We start from the raw sequence: 23,089 nt of genomic DNA, 5'->3' as shown, positions 1-23,089 counted from the left end.
GTCCATTTTGCAAGCTGGCGAGAAAATCTCGCCATACGGATGCCATACGGAAGACACACGGATATTTTTTGGAGAAAAAATCGCATCCTCGCATTGAATACGGATCACTGTTCATGAACATTTCTGCGTATCTCGGCCGTGTAAAACGGACCGATTTTTTATGCGTTGTGTGTGACTCCAGCTTAATACTGAGTTTTGCAATGTGCACTTTACCTGGAAGACAACTGGTGCATCGTTTGCACTTATGAAGATAGTTGCTGAATGCAAGAAATGTTCCCTCCTCACAGGGTTTACAGGTAGGATATTGCCCATGAGAGGTGCATGACTCCTCCACATGTTCTCCTGAAAGACAAAAAATACAGCAACATATGAAATACCCCAAAAGTGCAATCTGAATTATTAGAAGAAAGTCACGGGCGCTATGCAACGCTTTCTAGATAAGCACTGTAGGGAAACAGACCATAGGGGGATCCCTTTATAAACAGATCTAGATAATCTGCACCCCTGAGCGAGTTGTGAAGGCAAAACTCCTGTGAAAGCTCAATAATGATTGCTGATGCCTCAATTCGGTTAGTGCAGCCCAAAGCCGTGAATTGTCGTTTCCTTCATGCGATGCTTTTTGTTACCCAGAAGTTGGGTTACCACCCAAAAACACCTGATTGTGTCCCCAACTGGAATAGCTCATTGCTAACATATACAGTATAGAGCAAAAGTTTGGACACACCTTCTCATTTAAAGATTGTTCTGTATTTTCATGAATATGAAAATTGTAAATTCACTTTTAATTAACACATGTGGAATTATATACTTAACAAAAAAGTGTGAAACAACTGAAATTATGTCTTATATTCTAGGTTCTTCAAAGTAGCCACCTTTTGCTTTGACGACTGCTTTGCACACTCTTGGCATTCTCTTGATGAGCTTCAAGACGTAGTCACCGGGAATGGTTTTCACTTCACATGGGTGCCCTGTCAGGTTTAATAAGTGGGATTTCTTGCCTTATAAATGGTGTTGGGACCATCAGTTGTGTTGTGCAGAAGTCTGGTGGATACACAGCTGATAGTCCTACTGAATAGACTGTTAGAATGTTTATTATGGCAAGAAAAAAGCAGCTAAATAAAGAAAAATGAGTGGGCAGCACGGTGGCGCAGTGGTTAGCACACCAGCCTTGCAGCGCTGGAGTCCTTGGGTCTAATCCCACCCAGGACAACATCTGCAAAGAGTTTGTATGTTCTCTCCGTGTTAGCGTGGGTTTCCTCCGGGTACTCCGGTTTTCTCCCACATTCCAAAGACATACTGATAGGGAATTTAGATTGTGAGCCCCATCGGGGACAGTGAAGATAATGTGTGCAAACTGTAAAGCACTGTGGAATATGTTAGTGCTATATAAAAATAAAGATTATTATAGTCCTACTGAATAGACTGTTAGAATTTGTATTATGGCAAGAAAAAAGCAGCTAAGTAAAGAAAAACGAGTGGCCATCATTACGTTAAGAAATGAAGGTCAGTCAGTCCGAAAAATTGGGAAAACTTTGAAAGTGTCCCCAAGTGCAGTTGCAAAAACCATCAAGCGCTACAAGAAACTGTCTCACATGAGGACCGCCCCAGGAAAGGAAGACCAAGAGTCACCTCTGCTTCTGAGGATAAGTTTATCCGAGTCACCAGCCTCAGAAATCGCAGGTTAACAGCAGCTCAGATTAGAGACCAGGTCAATGCCACACAGAGTTCTAGCAGCAGACACATCTCTACAACAACTGTTAAGAGGAGACTTTGTGCAGCAGGCCTTCATGGTAAAATAGCTGCTAGGAAACCACTACTAAGGCACGGTGGCGCAGTGGTTAGCACAGCAGCCTTGCAGCGCTGGAGTCCTGGGTTCAAACCCCACCAAGGACAACATCTGCAAAGAGTTTGTATGTTCTCTCCGTGTTTGCGTGGGTTTCCTCCGGGCACTCCGGTTTCCTCCCACATTCGAAAGACATACTGACAGGGAATTTAGATTGTGAGCCCCATCAGGGACAGTGATGATAATGTGTGCAAAATGTAAAGCGCTGCGGAATATGTTAGCGCTATATAAAAATAAAGATTATTATTATTATTATTATTATTATTATTACTAAGGACAGGCAACAAGCAGAAGAGACTTGTTTGGGCTAAAGAACACAAGGAATGGACATTAGACCTAGTGGAAATCTGTGCTTTGGTCTGATGAGTCCAAATTTGAGATCTTTGGTTCCAACCACCGTGTCTTTGTGCGACGCAGAAAAGGTGAACGGATGGACTCTACATGCCTGGTTCCCACCGTGAAGCATGGAGGAGGAGGTGTGATGGTGTGGGGGTGCTTTACTGGTGACACTGTTGGGGATTTATTCAAAATTGAAGGCATACTGAACCAGCATGGTTACCACAGCATCTTGCAGCGGCATGCTATTCCATCTGGTTTGCATTTAGTTGGACCATAATTTATTTTTCAACAGGACAATGACCCCAAACACACCTCCAGGCTGTGTAAGGGCTATTTGACCAAGAAGGAGAGTGATGGGGTGCTACGCCAGATGACCTGGCCTCCACAGTCACAAGACCTGAACCCAATCGAGATGGTTTGGGGTGAGCTGGACCGCAGAGTGAAGGCAAAAGGGCCAACAAGTGCTAAGCATCTCTGGGAACTCCTTCAAGATTGTTGGAAGACCATTTCCAGTGACTACCTCTTGAAGCTCATCAAGAGAATGCCAAGAGTGTGCAAAGCAGTCATCAAAGCAAAAGGTGGCTACTTTGAAGAACCTAGAATATAAGACATATTTTGACTTGTCCACATAGACTGGAGGCCAGGATCAAAGCACTAGGTGGAGTTAAATAGAGCAGCACCTAACGACTTAACCTCATCACCTGAGGAAGGAAACTCAGAAGTCGCAGTACCACTCTCATCCACCAAAGGAAGCTCATAGACAGAACCAGCCGAAGTACCACTCACGACCACAGGAGGGAGCTTGGCCACAGAATTCACAACAGCTGTGGTCAGATGAGACAAAAATTGAGCTCTTTGGCATTAACTCAACTCGCCGTGTTTGGAGGAAGAGAAATGCTGCCTGTGACCCAAAGAACACCATCCCCACTGTCAAGCATGGAGGTGGAAACATGTTTTGGGGGTGTTTCTCTGCTAAGGGCACAGGACTACTTCACCGCATCAATGAGAGAATAGATGGATGAAGCCGTGTACTGTAAAATCCTGAGTGGCAACCTCCCTCCCTCCTCCAGGACAAACGGGGCGATGAATGGAAAACAGCATTTAATACGCCCGAAGGCCATTTTGAGTACCTGGTTATGCCATTCGGGCTTTCTAATGCTCCATCGGTGTTTCAGTCCTTTATGCATGACATCTTCCGAGAGTACCTGGATAAATTCCTGATTATATACTTGGATATTTTCAGTTTTACACTTTTTTTTAAAGTATATAATTCTACATGTGTTAATTCATAGTTTTGATGCCTTCAGTGTGAATTTACACTTTTCATAGTCATGAAAATACAGAAAAATCTTTAAATGAGAAGGTGTGTCCAAACTTTTGCTCTGTACAGTATCTATCGGAATTACACCACCTTCACACATTCAGTATTTGGTCAGTATTTTACATCAATATTTGTAAGTCTAATATATAAAGCTGAATGTGTGTGTGTGTGTGTATGTGTGTATGTCCGGGATTGGCATCTGCACCGTCGCAGCTACAGCAACAAAATTTTGCACAGTCACACGTCTGGACCCTGAGAGCGTCATAGGCTATGTTGTGAGGCGAAATTTTAACCCCGCGCGTTCCAATTCACCAAACAATTTTGCCCCTATCTACAAAATGGGGAAAAAAGTGAAAGGAAAAGTGTTGGAGGCGTCGCAGCTACAGCTACAAAATTTTGCACAGTCACACGCCTGGACCCTGAGAGCGTCATAGGCTATGTTGTGAGGTGAAATTTTAACCCCGCGCTTTCCAATTCACCAAACAATTTTGGCCCTATCTACATAATGCGAAAAAATGAAAGGAAAAGTGTAGGAGGCAAATTGACAGCTGCCAGATGTGAACAAGGGGGACTTAAAGAATGAGAGCGATGGCGTCAAAGAGTATATACCGTACAGTTGCTAAGGTGGGGCCCGGACATGGGATACTCACCACACACAGGGATATAAACACAAACGCAAAATGCGCCACACACTACCACATGCTTGAACACATATTACCCTCAACACACATTTCACCACAAATACACCAACCTCGCCACATAAAAGTCGAAACACAAAAGTCGCCACTCAAAACTCGCCACGCGCAGAACTCGCCACATGCAAAAAATTGGCTCTTGCAAAACTCGCCACAAGTGCAAAACTCACCTCATGGAAAACTCGCCACACGCAAAACTTGCACACGCGGAAAAATTGTCACATGCACAAAAGTTGCAACACATGCAAAAGTTGCCTCACACAAAACTTTCACATACTCAAAAGGCACCACACATAAAACTCGCCACGCGCAAAACTCGCCATGCGCAAAACTTGGTGCACACAACTTGCTACACTAACCTGTCACATGCAACTCGACACACAAAAAGTTGCTACACGCATGTTGCCACACAAAACTCATCTCACAAAAGTCGCTACATGCATGTCGCCACACGCAACTCAGCACACACAACTTGACAAACGAAACTCGCCCTAAAACACACACAAGTCTGGTATTATCCTTCAAAAATAAAAATCTAATTAATAAGCAGACAAACTACAACAAATGTACCATATAGGAAATACGGCAGCTGTCAGTCACATGACCTGTCTATTATGTGTATGTGTGAGCTAATATATACTGCCAGGGGGAGGGCTTCCTGTTGGCTGGGGATTTATCAGGCTGCCAATTTAGCTTACAAATAAAGAGGTAAAAATAGTGAGCAAATAACGTGTGAACGAGGTCTAATACAGGAGGAGATGACACACAGGTATATACTATATACAGGGGAGATGACACACAGATATATACTATATACAGGAGAGATGACACACAGGTATATACTATATAGAGGAGGAGATGACATACAGGTACATATATATACAGGAGGAGATGACATACAGGTATATACTATATACAGGAGGAGATGACACACAGGTATAAACTATATACAGGAGCAGATGACCTACAGGTATATACTATATACAGGAGGAGATGACATACAGGTATATGCTATATATAGAAGATGACATGCAGGTATATACTATATATAGGAGGAGATGACACACAGATATATACTATATACAGGGGAGATGACACACAGGTATATACTATATACAGGAAGAGATGACATACAGGTATATACTATACATAGAAGGAGATGGCATTCAGGTATATACTATATATAGGGGAGATGACACACAGCAGGTATATACTATATACAGGGGAGATGACATACAGGTATATACTATATACAGGAGATGACATACAGATGTATACTATATATAAGGGAGATGAAAACATGTATATACTGAGGTGATGAGGTGAAAATGAGAGGTGTAAGGTGAAAATGAAAAGGTGTGAGTGCAAAATGAGAGGAGTGAGGAAAAATAGTGGAGTGATCAGAAAATGACAGATGTGAGGTCGAAATGACAAGTGTTAGGGGGGAATGAGAGGGATGAGGGAGAAAATGAGAGGTGTGAGGGAGAAAATAAGAGATGTGAGGGGGAAAATGAAAGATGTGATTGGGAAAATGAGAGGCATGATGGGAAAATAAGAGAAGTGAGGTGCTATAACTAACCACAGATATTTACTATGCCCAGGCAACGCCGGGCTCTTCAGCTAGCTTCCAAACTTTTGCTCTGTACAGTATCTATCGGAATTACACCACCTTCACACATTCAGTATTTGGTCAGTATTTTACATCAATATTTGTAAGTCAAAATCAGGAGTGGGTGATAAATGCACAACTGGTGACGGGTTTCTGTTACACTTTTCCTTTGATTGTTCCATTCCTGATTTTGACTTACAAATACTGATGTGAAATACTGACCGAATACTGAACGTGTGATCGTGGCCTAAAAGCGATTGCCTATGCCACAAAGTCCCTTTGATTGGTTAGTGTGTATTAGGCTTTAAAACTAGAAGTGACACAGAGCTGATTATGATGGTTTACTTACATATATATATATATATATATACTAGCTGAAGAGCCCGGCGTTGCCTGGGCATAGTAAATATCTGTGGTTAGTTATAGCACCTCACTTCTCTTATTTTCCCATCATGCCTCTCATTTTCCCAATCACATCTTTCATTTTCCCCCTCACATCTCTCATTTTCTCCCTCACACCTCTCATTTTCTCCCTCACCCCTCTTATTCCCCCCTAACACTTGTCATTTCGACCTCACATCTGTCATTTTCTGATCACTCCACTATTTTTCCTCACTCCTCTCATTTTGCACTCACACCTTTTCATTTTCACCTCACACCTCTCATTTTCACCTCATCACCTCAGTATATACATGTTTTTCATCTCCCTTATATATAGTATACATCTGTATGTCATCTCCTGTATATAGTATATACCTGTATGTCATCTCCCCTGTATATAGTATATACCTGCTGTGTGTCATCTCCCCTATATATAGTATATACCTGAATGTCATCTCCTTCTATATATAGTATATACCTGTATGTCATCTCTTCCTGTATATAGTATATACCTGTGTGTCATCTCCCCTGTATATAGTATATATCTGTGTCATCTCCTCCTAAATATAGTATATACCAGCATGTCATCTTCTATATATAGCATATACCTGTATGTCATCTCCTCCTGTATATAGTATATACCTGTAGGTCATCTGCTCCTGTATATAGTATATACCTGTGTGTCATCTCCTCCTGTATATAGTATATACCTGTATGTCATCTCCTCCTGTATATATATGTACCTGTATGTCATCTCCTCCTCTATATAGTATATACCTGTGTGTCATCTCTCCTGTATATAGTATATATCTGTGTGTCATCTCCCCTGTATATAGTATATACCTGTGTGTCATCTCCTCCTGTATTAGACCTCGTTCACACGTTATTTGCTCACTATTTTTACCTCAGTATTTGTAAGCTAAATTGGCAGCCTGATAAATCCCCAGCCAACAGGAAGCCCTCCCCCTGGCAGTATATATTAGCTCACACATACACATAATAGACAGGTCATGTGACTGACAGCTGCCGTATTTCCTATATGGTACATTTGTTGTAGTTTGTCTGCTTATTAATTAGATTTTTATTTTTGAAGGATAATACCAGACTTGTGTGTGTTTTAGGGCGAGTTTCGTTTGTCAAGTTGTGTGTGTTGAGTTGCGTGTGGCGACATGCATGTAGCGATTTTTGTGAGATGAGTTTTGTGTGGCAACATGCGTGTAGCAACTTTTTGTGTGTCGAGTTGCATGTGACAGGTTAGTGTAGCAAGTTGTGTGCAGCAAGTTTTGCGCATGGCGAGTTTTGCGCGTGGCGAGTTTTATGTGTGGTGCCTTTTGAGTATGTGAAAGTTTTGTGTGAGGCAACTTTTGCATGTGTTGCAACTTTTGTGCATGTGACAATTTTTCCGCGTGTGCAAGTTTTGCGTGTGGCGAGTTTTCCATGAGGTGAGTTTTGCACTTGTGGCGAGTTTTGCAAGAGCCAATTTTTTGCATGTGGCGAGTTCTGCGCGTGGCGAGTTTTGAGTGGCGACTTTTGTGTTTCGACTTTTATGTGGCGAGGTTGGTGTATTTGTGGTGAAATGTGTGCTAAGGGTAATATGTGTTCAAGCATGTGGTAGTGTGTGGCGCATTTTGTGTGTGTGTTCATATCCCCGTGTGTGGTGAGTATCCCATGTCGGGGCCCCACCTTAGCAACTGTACCGTATATAATCTTTGGCGCCATCGCTCTCATTCTTTAAGTCCCCCTTGTTCACATCTGGCAGCTGTCAATTTGCCTCCTACACTTTTCCTTTCATTTTTTCGCATTATGTAGATAGGAGCAAAATTGTTTGGTGAATTGGAAAGCGCAGGGTTAAAATTTCACCTCACAACATAGCCTATGACGCTCTCAGGGTCCAGACGTGTGACTGTGCAAAATTTTGTGGCTGTAGCTGCGACGCCTCCAACACTTTTCCTTTCTCTTTTTCCCCATTATGTAGATAGGGGCAAAATTGTTTGGTGAATTGGAAAGCACGGGGTTAAAATTTCGCCTCACAACATAGCCTATGACGCTCTCGGGGTCCAGACGTGTGACTGTGCAAAATTTTGTGGCTGTAGCTGCGACGCCTCCAACACTTTTCCTTTCACTTTTTCCCCATTATGTAGAAAGGGGCAAAATTGTTTGGTGAATTGGAAAGCACGGGGTTAAAATTTCACCTCACAACATAGCCTATGACGCTCTCAGGGTCCAGACGTGTGACTGTGCAAAATTTTGTGGCTGTTGCTGCGACGCCTCCAACACTTTTCCTTTCACTTTTTTCCCCATTATGTAGATAGGGGCAAAATTGTTTGGTGAATTGGAACGCGCGGGGTTAAAATTTCGCCTCACAACATAGCCTATGACGCTCTCGGGGTCCAGACGTGTGACTGTGCAAAATTTTGTGGCTGTAGCTGCGACGGTGCAGATGCCAATCCCGGACATACATACATACATACATACACACATTCAGCTTTATATATTAGACTAGCTGAAGAGCCCGGCGTTGCCTGGGCATAGTAAATATCTGTGGTTAGTTATAGCACCTCACTTGTCTTATTTTCCCATCACGCCTCTCATTTTCCCAATCACATCTTTCATTTTCCCCCTCACACCTCTCATTTTCTCCCTCACTCCTCTCATTCCCCCCTAACACTTGTCATTTCAACCTCACATCTGTCATTTTCTGATCACTCCACTATTTTTCCTCACTCCTCTCATTTTGCACTCACACCTTTTCATTTTCACCTCACACCACTCATTTTCACCTCATCACCTCAGTATATACATGTTTGTCATCTCCGTTATATATAGTATACATTTGTATGTTATCTCCTGTATATAGTATATACCTGTATGTCATCTCCCCTGTATATAGTATATACCTGCTGTGTGTCATCTCCCCTATATATAGTATATACCTGAATGTCATCTCCTTCTATATATAGTATATACCTGTATGTCATCTCCTCCTGTATATAGTATATACCTGTGTGTCATCTCCCCTGTATATAGTATATATCTGTGTGTCATCTCCTCCTGTATATAGTATATACCTGCATGTCATCTTCTATATATAACATATACCTGTATGTCATCTCCTATATATAGTATATACCTGTAGGTCATCTGCTCCTGTATATAGTATATACCTGTGTGTCATCTCCTCCTGTATATAGTATATACCTGTATGTCATCTCCTCCTGTATATATATGTACCTATATGTCATCTCCTCCTCTATATAGTATATACCTGTGTGTCATCTCTCCTGTATATAGTATATATCTGTGTGTCATCTCCCCTGTATATAGTATATACCTGTGTGTCATCTCCTCCTGTATTAGACCTCGTTCACATGTTATTTGCTCAGTATTTTTACCTCAGTATTTGTAAGCTAAATTGGCAGCCTGATAAATCCCCAGCCAACAGGAAGCCCTCCCCCTGGCAGTATATATTAGCTGACACATACACATAATAGACAGGTCATGTGACTGACAGCTGCCGTATTTCCTATATGGTACATTTGTTGTAGTTTGTCTGCTTATTAATCAGATTTTTATTTTTGAAGGATAATACCAGACTTGTGTGTGTTTTAGGGCGAGTTTCATTTGTCAAGTTGTGTGTGTTGAGTTGCGTGTGGCGACATGCATGTAGCGACTTTTGTGAGATGAGTTTTGTGTGGCAACATGCGTGTAGCAACTTTTTGTGTGTCGAGTTGCATGTGACAGGTTAGTGTAGCAAGTTGTGTGCAGCAAGTTTTGCGCATGGCGAGTTTTGCGCGTGGCGAGTTTTATGTGTGGTGCCTTTTGAGTATGTGAAAGTTTTGTGTGAGGCAACTTTTGCATGTGTTGCAACTTTTGTGCATGTGGCAATTTTTCCGCGTGTGCAAGTTTTGCGTGTGGCGAGTTTTCCATGAGGTGAGTTTTGCACTTGTGGCGAGTTTAGCAAGAGCCTAGTTTTTGCATGTGGCAAGTTCTGCACGTGGCGAGTTTTGAGTGGCGACTTTTGTGTTTCGACTTTTATGTGGCGAGGTTGGTGTATTTGTGGTGAAATGTGTGTTGAGGGTAATATGTGTTCAAGCATGTGGTAGTGTGTGGCGCATTTTGTGTTTGTGTTTATATCCCTGTGTGTGGTGAGTATCCCATGTCGGGGCCCCAACTTAGCAACTGTACGGTATATACTCTTTGGCGCCATCGCTCTCATTCTTTAAGTCCCCCTTGTTCACATCTGGCAGCTGTCAATTTGCCTCCTACACTTTTCCTTTCATTTTTTCGCATTATGTAGATAGGGGCAAAATTGTTTGGTGAATTGGAAAGCGCGGGGTTAAAATTTCACCTCACAACATAGCCTATGACGCTCTCGGGGTCCAGACGTGTGACTGTGCAAAATTTTGTGGCTGTAGCTGCGACGCCTCCAACACTTTTCCTTTCACTTTTTCCCCATTATGTAGATAGGGGCAAAATTGTTTGGTGAATTGGAAAGCACGGGGTTAAAATTTCACCTCACAACATAGCCTATGACGCTCTCAGGGTCCAGACGTGTGACTGTGCAAAATTTTGTAGCTGTAGCTGCGACGCCTCCAACACTTTTCCTTTCACTTTTTTCCCCATTATGTAGATAGGGGCAAAATTGTTTGGTGAATTGGAACGCGCGGGGTTAAAATTTCGCCTCACAACATAGCCTATGACGCTCTCGGGGTCCAGACGTGTGACTGTGCAAAATTTTGTGGCTGTAGCTGCGACGGTGCAGATGCCAATCCCGGACATACACACATACACACACACACACACACACACACACACACATTCAGCTTTATATATTAGATATACTAGATGGTGGCCCGATTCTAACGCATCGGGTATTCTAGAATATGCATGTCCACGTAGTATATTGCCCAGCCACGTAGTATATTGCCCAGCCACATAGTATATTGCACCGCCACATAGTATATTGTCCAGCCACGTAGTATATTGCACAGCCACATAGTATATTGTCCAGCCACGTAGTATACTGCACAGCCATATAGTATATTGCCCAGACACGTAGTATATTGCCCAGCTACGTAGTATATTGCCCAGTGACGTAGTATATTGCCCAACCACATAGTATATTGCCCAGTGACGTAGTATATTGCCCAGTGAATCAAACGACGTGAGCACAGCTACTAAGGTGAACGGGTAGGTTCCCAAGCCGTATATATGTAGATATAAAGAACCCGGCACTCAACTTAAGTCAAACTGAAGGTTTTTTTATTCCGTAGTACGAAAAACGTTTCGGCCTGGTCTGGCCTTCGTCAGTTACGTACTTAGAAGTGTCTGAGAATGCGCTCAATAAGCGTGGTAGATCCGTGGGTCGTCCCTTAGGAGATGACCGCCTTTGGTGAATAGCACGGCTGTAGGCTGTAGGAGACCGGGTCAGGATGCGGTGTCCACCGCTGTCGGTGAGGATGCCCGGTCTCCTACAGCCTACAGCCGTGCTATTCACCAAAGGCGGTCATCTCCTAAGGGACGACCCACGGATCTACCACACCACGCTTATTGAGCGCATTCTCAGACACTTCTAAGTATGTAACTGACGAAGGCCAGACCAGGCCGAAACGTTTTTCGTACTACGGAATAAAAAAACCTTCAGTTTGACTTAAGTTGAGTGCCGGGTTCATAGTATATTGCCCAGTCACGTAGTATATTGCCCAACCACGTAGTATATTGCCCAGTCACGTAGTATATTGCCCAACCACGTAGTATATTGCCCAGTGACGTAGTATATTGCCCAGCCACGTAGTATATTTCCCAGCCACGTAGTATATTGCCCAGCGACGTAGTATATTGCCCAGCCACGTAGTATATTTCCCAGCCACGTAGTATATTGCCCAGCGACGTAGTATATTGCCCAGCCACGTAGTATATTTCCCAGCCACGTAGTATATTGCCCAGCGACGTAGTATATTGCCCTGCGATATAGTATATAAGTTGAGTGCCGGGTTCGTAGTATATTGCCCAGTCACGTAGTATATTGCCCAACCACGTAGTATATTGCCCAGCCACGTAGTATATTGCCCAGCGACGTAGTATATTGCCCAGCCACGTAGTATATTTCCCATCTACGTTGTATATTGCCCAGCCACGTAGTATATTGCCCAGCGACGTAGTATATTGCCCAGTGACGTAGTATATTGCCCAGCCACGTAGTATATTGCCCAGCCACGTAGTATATTGCCCAGTTACATAGTATATTGCCCAACCACGTAGTATATTGCCCAGTGACGTAGTATATTGCCCAGTGACGTAGTATATTGCCCAGCCACGTAGTATATTGCCCAGTGACGTAGTATATTGCCCAGCCACGAAGAATATTGCCCAGCAACGTAGTATATTACCCAGCCACGTAGTATATTGCCCAGCGACGTAGTATATTGCCCAGCCATGTAGTATATTGCCCAGCCACGTAGTATATTGCCCAGTTATGTAGTATATTGGCCATTTACGTAGTATATTGCCCAGCCACATAGTATATTGCCCAGTGACGTAGTATATTGCAGAGCGAGGTAGTAATATAATAATAATAATAATTTTATTTATATAGCGCCAACATATTCCGCAGCGCTTTACAAATTATAGAGGGGACTTGTACAGACAATAAACATTACATCATAACAGAAATACAGTTCAAAACAGATACCAGGAGGAGTGAGGGCCCTGCTCGCAAGCTTACAAACTATGGGGAAAAGGGGAGACACGAGAGGTGGATGGTAACAATTGCTTTAGTTATTCGGACCAGCTATAGTGTAAGGCTCAGGTGTTCATGTAAAGCTGCATGAACCAGTTACCTGCCTAAGTATGTAGCAGTACAGACACAGAGGGCTAATACTGCATAAAGTGTATGAGAACATGATGCGAGGAACCTTTTTTTTAATTTTTTTTTTTATTATAAATAGGCCACACAGGGATCGTTAGGTTAATGCATTGAGGCGGTAGGCCAGTCTGAACAAATGAGTTTTTAGGGCACGCTTAAAACTGTGGGGATTGGGGATTAATCGTATTAACCTAGGTAGTGCATTCCAAAGAATCGGCGCAGCACGTGTAAAGTCTTGGAGACGGGAGTGGGAGGTTCTGATTATTGAGGATGCTAACCTGAGGTCATTAGCGGAGCGGAGGGCACGGGTAGGGTGGTAGACTGATACCAGGGAGGAGATGTAGGGTGGTGCTGAGCCATGGAGTGCTTTGTGGATGAGGGTAGTAGTTTTGTACTGGATTCTGGAGTGGATGGGTAGCCAGTGTAATGACTGGCACAGGGTAGAGGCATCGGTGTAACGGTTGGTGAGGAATATGATCCTGGCTGCAGCATTCAGGACAGATTGGAGCGGGGAGAGTTTTGCAAGAGGGAGACCGATTAGTAGAGAGTTACAATAGTCCAGACGAGAATGAATAAGTGAAACAGTCAGAGTTTTTGCAGAGTCGAAATTAAGAAAAGGGCGAATTCTAGAAATGTTTTTGAGATGCAGGTAAGTATAGGTAGTATAGGTAGTATATTGTCCAGCCACGTAGTATATTGTCCAGTCACGTAGTATATTGCCCAGTGATGTAGTATATTACCGAGCCAAGTATGTCACAGGTTAAAAAAATAAAAAATAAGCATACTCACCTAATGATCCGAGGGCCCCTTGTAGTTTAACATACTCACCATTCTGGTCGCTGCTCCTCAGCTTCCCGTCTCTCCGCTTCCTGGGATCCAACGGCGCTGTGCAGATGGGCGCGCGGCTGCCGCCATCTTGCGTTCCCCGGATGCTTTGCGAAATTACCTATATGACTTAGCAGTCTCGCAAGACCACTAGGTTTTCTGGGTAATTTCGCAAAGCATCGCTGGGAAAGGAAGATGGCGACAGGCGCGAGCGGCTCAGCGGACAACGGAGGGTGAGTATAGCAGGTTTTTTTTTACTATTTTTAACATTACTTTCTTTTACTATTGATGCTGCATAGGCAGCATCAATAGTAAAAGGTTGGGGACACAGAGGGTTAATAGCGGCGGTAACGGAATGCGTTATTCATGCCGCGGTCCGTTACCGCTGGCATTAACCCTGTGTTAGCGGTGACCGGAGGGGAGTATGGAGCGGGTGCCGGGGACACTGACTGCGGGGAGCGGAGCGCCGGGGACACTGACTGCGGGGAGCAGAGCGCCGAGGACACTGACTGCGGGGAGCGGAGCGCCGGGGACACTGACTGTGGGGAGCGGAGCGCCGGGGACACTGACTGCGGAGAGCGGAGCGCCGGGGACACTAACTGCGGGGAGCGGAGCGGCCATTTTCTTCCGGACTGTGCCCGTCGCTGATTGGTCGTGGCTGTTTTGCGGCGACCAATCAGCGACTTGGATTTCCATGATAGACAGAGGCCACGACCAATGAATATCCGTGACAGAAGGACAGACAGACAGACAGACAGACGGAAGTACCCCTTAGACAATTATGTATATGATATATATATATATATATATATATATATATCTCAATAGGTCATTATAATCAGGTGTATATACAGGAATATAACCACTATAAAACCTATGTACAAAAATATAATACTCCATATATACAAGAATACAACTACTATAATACTGCCCCTTTGTAGAAGAATATAACTACTATAATACTGCCCCTATGTACAAGAATATAACTACTATAATACTGCCCCTATGTACAAGAATATAACTACTATAATACTCCTCCTATGTACAAAGAATATAACTACTATAATACTGCTCCTATGTAGAAGAATATAACTGCTATAATACTGCTCCTATGTAGAAGAATATAACTGCTATAATGCTGCTCCTATGTAGAAGAATATAACTGCTATAATACTTCTCCTATGTAGAAGAATATAACTACTGTAATACTGCCTCCTATGTACAAGAATATAACTACTATAATACTGCCCTATGTACAAGAATATAGCTACTATAATACTGCCCCTATGTACAAGAATATAACTACTATAATACTGCCCTATGTACAAGAATATAACTACTATAATACTGCCTCCTATGTACAAGAATATAACTACTATAATACTGCCCTATGTACAAGAATATAACTACTATAATACTGCCCTATGTACAAGAATATAACTACTATAATACTGCCCCTTTGTACAAGAATATAACTACTGTAATACTGCCCTTATGTACAAGAATAGAACTACTATAATACTGCTCCTATGTAGAAGAATATAACTGCTATAATACTGCTCCTATGTAGAAGAATATAACTGCTATAATGCTGCTCCTATGTAGAAGAATATAACTGCTATAATACTTCTCCTATGTAGAAGAATATAACTACTGTAATACTGCCTCCTATGTACAAGAATATAACTACTATAATACTGCTCTATGTACAAGAATATAGCTACTATAATACTGCCCCTATGTTCAAGAATTTAACTACTATAATACTGCCTCCTATGTACAAGAATATAACTACTATAATACTGCCCTATGTACAAGAATATAACTACTATAATACTGCCCTATGTACAAGAATATAACTACTATAATACTGCTCTATGTACAAGAATATAGCTACTATAATACTGCCCCTATGTACAAGAATATAACTACTATAATACTGCCTCCTATGTACAAGAATATAACTACTATAATACTGCCCTATGTACAAGAATATAACTACTATAATACTGCCCTATGTACAAGAATATAACTACTATAACACTGCCCCTTTGTACAAGAATATAACTACTGTAATACTGCCCTTATGTACAAGAATATAACTACTATAATACTGTCCCTATGTACAAGAATATAACTACTATAATACTGACCCTATGTACAAGAATATAACTACTATAATACTGCCCTATGTACAAGAATATAACTACTATAATACTGCCCTATGTACAAGAATATAACTACTATAATACTGCCCCTTTGTACAAGAATATAACTACTATAATACTGTCCCTATGTACAAGAATATAACTACTGTAATACTGCCCTTATGTACAAGAATATAACTACTATAATACTGCCCCTTTGTACAAGAATATAACTACTGTAATACTGCCCTTATGTACAAGAATATAACTACTATAATACTGCCCCTTTGTACAAGAATATAACTACTATAATACTGCCCTATGTACAAGAATATAACTACTATAATACTGCCCCTTTGTACAAGAATATAACTACTGTAATACTGCCCTTATGTACAAGAATATAACTACTATAATACTGTCCCTATGTACAAGAATATAACTACTATAATACTGACCCTATGTACAAGAATATACCTACTGTAATACTGCTCCTATGTACAAGAATATAGCTACTATAATACTGCTCCTATGTATAAGAATATAGCTCTATAATACTGCCCCTATGTACAAGAATATAACTACTATAATACTGCCTCCTATGTACAAGAATATAACTACTACAATACTGCCCTATGTACAAGAATATAACTACTATAATACTGCCCTATGTACAAGAATATAACTACTGTAATACTGCTCCTATGTACAAGAATATAGCTACTATAATACTGCTCCTATGTATAAGAATATAGCTCTATAATACTGTCCCATATGTACAAGAATATAACTACTATAATGCTGACAGGGAGCTCACCTTCACGACATTTCATACAACAGTGTTTTTTGTCTTCATCATAACCCATTTCATTACTTCCGCAGTTTGACCTCTTGTAGCGTTGGGATCTCTTGAATGGTTGCTCTATTTCATCATTACTGAAGTTAAATGTTTCGCTGCGTTTCTCTAGTGTATTTGTGTTTCTATGATTGACAGATTCCGTGAAGTAAACCTAGGAAAAAAATAGAAGGTTCTACAGAATAGTTTAGATCTGGGTGACGTCCATTTCTTTCTACTGAAACCATTGTGCAACTTTAGCAGTGCCCTAAATGTTGAATATATATATATATATACAATATATATATATACACAGTCATATGAAAAAGTTTGGGCACCCCTATTAATCTTAAGCTTAATGTTTTATAAAAATTGTTTTTTTTGCAACAGCTATTTCAGTTTCATATATCTAATAACTGTTGGACACAGTAATGTTTCTACCTTGAAATGAGGTTTATTGTACTAACAGAAAATGTGCAATCCGCATTCAAACAAAATTTGACAGGTGCATAAGTATGGGCACCCTTATCATTTTCTTGCTTTAAATACTCCTACCTACTTTTTACTGACTTACTAAAGCACTTTTTTTGGTTTTCTAACCTCATTGAGCTTTGAACTTCATAGCCAGGTGTATGCAATCATGAGAAATCTACTTAAAGTGGCCACTTGCAAGTTGTTCTCCTGTTTGAATTTCCTCTGAAGAGTGGCATCATGGGCTCCTCAAAACAACTGTCTAATGATCTGAAAACAAAGATTATTCAACATAGTTGTTCAGGGGAAGGATACAAAAAGCTGTCTCAGAGATTTAACCTGTCAATTTCCACTGTGAGGAACATATTAAGGAAATGGAAGAACACAGGTACAGTTCTTGTTAAGGCCAGAAGTGGCAGGCCAAGAAAAACATTAGAAAGGCAGAGAAGAAGAATGGTGAGATCAGTCAAGGACAATCCTCAGACCACCTCCAGAGAGCTTCGGCATCAACTTGCTGCAGATGGTGTCACTGTGCATCGGTCAACTATACAATGCACTTTGCACAAGGAGAAGCTGTATGGGAGAGTGATGCGAAAGAAGCCGTTTCTGCAAGCACGCCACAAACAGAGTCGGCTGAGGTATGCAAAAGCACATTTGGAGAAGCCAATTTCTTTTTGGAAGAAGGTCCTGTGGACTGATGAAACCAAGATTGAGTTGTTTGGTCATACAAAAAGGCGTTATGCATGGCGGCCGAAAACCACAGCATTCCAAGAAAAACACTTGCTACCCACAGTAAAATTTGGTGGAGGTTCCATCATGCTTTGGGGCTGTGTGTCCAATGCCGGCACTGGGAATCTTGTTAAAGTTGAGGGACACATGGATTCCTCTCAGTATCAGTAGATTCTTGACAATAATGTTCATGAATCAGTGACAAAGTTGAAGTTATGCAGGGGATGGATCTTTCAGCAAGACAATGATCCAAAACACTGCTCCAAATCTACTCAGGCATTCATGCAGAGGAACAATTACACTGTTCTGGAATGGCCATCCCAGTCCTCAGACCTGAATATCATTGAACATCTGTGGGATCATTTGAAAAGGGCTGTCCATGCTCGGCGACCATCAAACTTAACTGAACTGGAATTGTTTAGTAAAGAGGAATGGTCAAAAATACCTTCATCCAGGATCCAGGAACTCATTAAAAGCTACAGGAAGCGACTAGAGGCTGTTATTTTTGCAAAAGGAGGATCTACTAAATATTAATGTCACTTTTCTGGTGGGGTGCCCATACTTACGCACCTGTCAAATTTTGTTTGAATGCAGATTGCACATTTTCTGTTAGTACAATAAACCTCATTTCAAGGCAGAAACATTACTGTGTCCAACAGTTATTAGATATATGAAATAGCTGTTGCAAAAAAAAACAATTTTTATAAAACCTTAAGCTTATGATTAATAGGGGTGCCCAAACTTTTTGTGAGTATAGCAGGTTTTTTTTTTTTAATTATTATTTTTAACATTACCTTTTTTACTATTGATGCCGCATAGGCAGCGTCAATAGTAAAAAGTTGGGGACACACAGGGTTAATAGCGGCGGTAACGGAATGCGTTACCCGCGGCATAACGCGGTCCGTTACCGCCAGCATTAACCCTGTGTTAGCGGCGACCGGAGGGGAGTATGCGGGCGACAGGCACTGACTGCGGGGAGTAAGGAGCAGCCATTTTCTTCCAGACTCTGCCCGTCGCTGATTGGTCGTGGCAGCCATGACAGGCAGCTGGCGAGACCAATCAGCGAATGAATAACTGTGACAGAAGGACTGACAGAAGGACAGACGGAAGTGACCCTTAGACAATTATATAGTAGATACATGCATATTCTAGAATACCCGATGCGTTAGAATCGGGCCACCATCTAGTATATATATATATATATATATATATATATATATATATATATATATATATGTAAGTAAACCATCATAATCAGCTCTGTGTCACTTCTAGTTTTAAAGCCTAATACACACTAACCAACTATGAGTAACTTTGACAAAACTGTTTTTGTAACTTAATAAGTCGTATAATTTTGGCTACCACTGGGAGGAGCTACGTGCACATTACTGTAATTTATAAATCCAACATTGACCTGAATGGGAGCTGTATATTTCTTCATTAGGGAAGCGAGCAATACTCGTACGCTTGTTTCGAGTAATGAGTCTAATCGGCGTCATTGGGAAAGTCGGGCTATTTTCCAGCAGAACCTACAAAGAGGTCTGAGGGCAGTGAAAACGTTCAAATTGATGCGAAAAGTGCTGAATGGAAGGAGAACAGCATGGGGAAGACCCCTAGAAGCATCTCTGACTCACAGATTGTTAAGAACAATGGGGTCACACTTTTACTCCACTTTATGGAGTGACAACAAAACGACAAAAAATTGCATTTTATAAGAAAAAAAGTTAAACATTTTTTTCTGTATAATGACGTGTATATAAGGCAAAATTGAAAAAGGATTTAAAAAAAAAAAACCTAATTTGGGTAAACCAAAAATTTATTTTTTTAATTACAAAATAGGAAATTTCAGTTAAATTTATAAAGGAAGCAAAGACTGCCTAAAATTAGGGACTCATACACCCTGTATTAGACATAAAGGAGGGTCTCATACACATTCTGTTAAAATTGTGATCTATTGGTAGACTCATAAAGGGTTATATACCAAGGAAATGCTATATAGTGTACAGTGTCAGTGTACAGATAACACACTGACTCCCAAGTGACGTCTCTAGCTGAAGTCCTTCATCTTTGTTTTTCTTTTCCATCCAGCGCAGACTGCCATCACTGCTTCCCGTCAGGACTTATCTCTGCATCAAATAGCACAATTACCTAGAGCCCCGCGTCCAGAGCACATTACCCACTTTTTCCAATTTCTTCTACACTACACAGCTGAATACAGACGTTCATCCACCATTAATACATAATTAGTTATTATGCAAGCCACTATTCAATATATAAATTGTAATCCACCACTGTGTCCCCGCCAACAATAAATAGCCATTTTCCCCACATAATAAATATATAAATTAATTAACACCTGTAATGCTCCTCTGGGAATTTAATATGCAAATTGCCTTTTCAGAGAAAAAATTCCAGAGGAACATTGCACTGTGAATAAGCCTCCTTACCTTGACAAGCCAGCTGGTATGTCACTCTCTATAAGGAGAAACGATACACCTTAGACCCCAGTCCAGAGCCTCTCACCTAGCCAAATCAGTTCTCATGCTTCAGACTGACGAGGGCCAACAGCCCAAAACACCGTGTCTGCAAATTGAGATCCTGATTTGGCTTTTATCCTAAGTCATATTGCACGACTCGTTAAAGGGTTGATTGTGACTTGTAGGATCGCTACTTCCAACAGGTGGCGCTATAAAGTTAAGTCCTCTTTTTCTCTGAAGAGGCAATTTGCATATTAGCACCTGTACTCATTCCCTCAATTCAATACCAGTCACTGTATCTGCAACACCCCCCACTCTGTACCTCCCGCTCCCCCGATCCATTATATTTACATGCCCCTTCCGCCCCAATTCATTATGTCATGTCTTCTCTTTTTCCCACCACCACCCTCTATTCATTATCAACAGCTCTCCCCCACATTCAATACATCATTTACTCTCCTCCACTGTCAATTTATCATTATTTGCAGCCCCACCTCAATTCATCATTTACTGTCCCCATCCCCAAATCTCAATACATCTTCATTTACTCCCCTCGCCCTCAAAATTCATTGTCATTTGCTCTCCCCATACCCCACCTTCAATTCATCCTTTGCTCTCCCCACCCACCACCTTCAATTCAATTGTTGTCCCCGTCACCCACCCTCAAGTCATCATTTGCTCTTCTCGTACCCCCACATTCAATCCATCATTTACAGTTGCCTGTCACCCACCCTTAATTCGTAATTTTCAGTCCCACATCTCCCACTCTCAATTCATCATTTGCAGGAACGCTCAGTCAAGTTGATATTTCCAGTGTAAGGAGGTGTAAAAAAAAGAGTTTTCCTATGTGTAGATGCCTTTTACAGTAGGATCGATGCTCGCATACTAATCATGCTCCATCAGCCCCTCCATTGCAGTGATGGTTGTCCCATCACCCCCAACTTTAGAATTTGCAGTGCCCCCTCACTTCATAATTTACAGTCCCCCTCCTCCCCCACTTCATCATTTGCAGTCCCCCTCCATCACTCACTTCATCATTTGCAGTCCCCCTCCATCACTCACTTCATCATTTGCAGTCCCCCTCCATCACTCACTTCATCATTTGCAATCCCCCTTCCCACTTCATCATTTGCATTCCCCCTCCACAACTCACTTCATCATTTGCATTCCCCCTCCACAACTCACTTCATCATTTGCAGTCCCCCTTCCCAGATCACTTCATCATTTGCAGTCCCCTCCACAACTCACTTCATCATTTGCAGTCTCCTTCCTCCACTCATTTCATCATTTGCCGTCCCCCCCACTTCATCATTTGCAATATTCCTCCCCCACTTCAGCATTTGAAGTTGGATCGCCCCGTCAGGGCAGCGGGGTACTCAGTACCGGGTCCTTCGGTTCACAGGGGGATGTCACGGTGGCTGACCCGGTCCGTGGCCCTGAGACGTCCGTGTAAAAAGGGAAAAGTCTTTAAGGGGAATGTTCGTGACGCCACCTGTGGTATTCGGTCAAGTATTCTGCAAGTATCAGAGGGAGACCAAGGCTGTAAGGGTAGACACAGCAATCCGACGCTGGGGTCCGCTGGGGTGATGTTATGGCAGCTAGATGGTATTCCTTCCCACAGGTGAAGTATGTCCCCAGGGCTTCCCAGTATGTAGATGGTGGATGGTGAGAGGCGCAGTGAAGATCGAGGACACAAGGTTGCAGTCTCTTTACCTTTACTGAAGACTTCAGCATCCACAGTCCAGGGCACCAGATCACAGGGCAGACAGAGTCCGGCCAGTTTGGAGGCAAGTCCAGAGTCCCCTTGTCCAAGTGGAAATCAGTAGCCTTCCTCTAGCGCTGCAGTGTTGTAGTCCCTTACTGCTAAGCTTCTCATAAGGTCCTCACAGATGTTATAGATGCTATGTCTCTCTCTCTCTCTTTCCCCTGGATAGGATAGGACAAACCCGTATGACCGGTGGCTTGAGGCGTTTTACAGGGACTCTATCATGCCCCAGCCTCTAAGGGGCGCCACCTTGCCTCCTGGGTGTAGGGCGGGCAGGTAACGTGAAATTAGCTGTCCTGCCGGTCTCTGGAGCAAGACATAAAGGATCGTTGCTCCCTCGGTGTTGCGGCTACCGGGATCCTGCGCCTCAGAAGGAAGCAGCCTGTGTAGGGCTGATCCCCTTCTGGTATCCACTCCTTTGCTATGACTTCTTTCACCCTCTCTGCAATACAGTTCTCCTTCAATGTCTCTTTCTGGAAGCTGCAGCTCTCAGGGCATGCACAGCTCCGTGTCCTTCTTCCTCGATCTCTGACAGGATCCCACCCCTGTCAGGGACCAACTACCTGAGCAAAACTCAGCCAGCAACTCACTAAATATCCCTCCAGACAACCAGTTTTACCTAAGTGTGGGGAGTGACCTAGTAAATAGGAGCAGAGCCTGGTGGCCTGGATTTTGAAATGTGTTGCATGTTTGTGACACCTGGATGCAGTTGTCCTTCTTTGCCTCCAAACGTAATATCACTCTCCCCCTCTCCCCTAGAGGAAAACGACATTACTGCAATGACCAG

At 42.3% G+C, this 23,089-nt stretch overlaps 1 protein-coding gene across 1 annotated transcript in view; it reads right to left on the bottom strand.

Annotated features, from left to right (window-relative positions):
* The window catches only part of TNFRSF25 (TNF receptor superfamily member 25), a 113,514-nt gene that overhangs the window by 58,986 nt on the left and 31,439 nt on the right, over positions 1–23,089 (bottom strand). The window contains exons 2-3 of the mRNA XM_069740717.1: positions 16,843–17,035; positions 214–342 (exon numbers count right to left, since the gene is read on the bottom strand). Of these exons, the coding sequence (XP_069596818.1) occupies positions 214–342; positions 16,843–17,035 (322 nt within the window). The remainder of the gene's footprint in view (positions 1–213; positions 343–16,842; positions 17,036–23,089) is intronic.

The sequence above is a fragment of the Ranitomeya imitator genome, chromosome 10, assembly GCF_032444005.1.
Source record: "Ranitomeya imitator isolate aRanImi1 chromosome 10, aRanImi1.pri, whole genome shotgun sequence".
In the NCBI taxonomy this organism is placed as follows: domain Eukaryota; kingdom Metazoa; phylum Chordata; class Amphibia; order Anura; family Dendrobatidae; genus Ranitomeya; species Ranitomeya imitator.
Note: the sequence above shows the minus strand (reverse complement) of the source record. Positions and strands in the feature narration are given on the sequence as shown.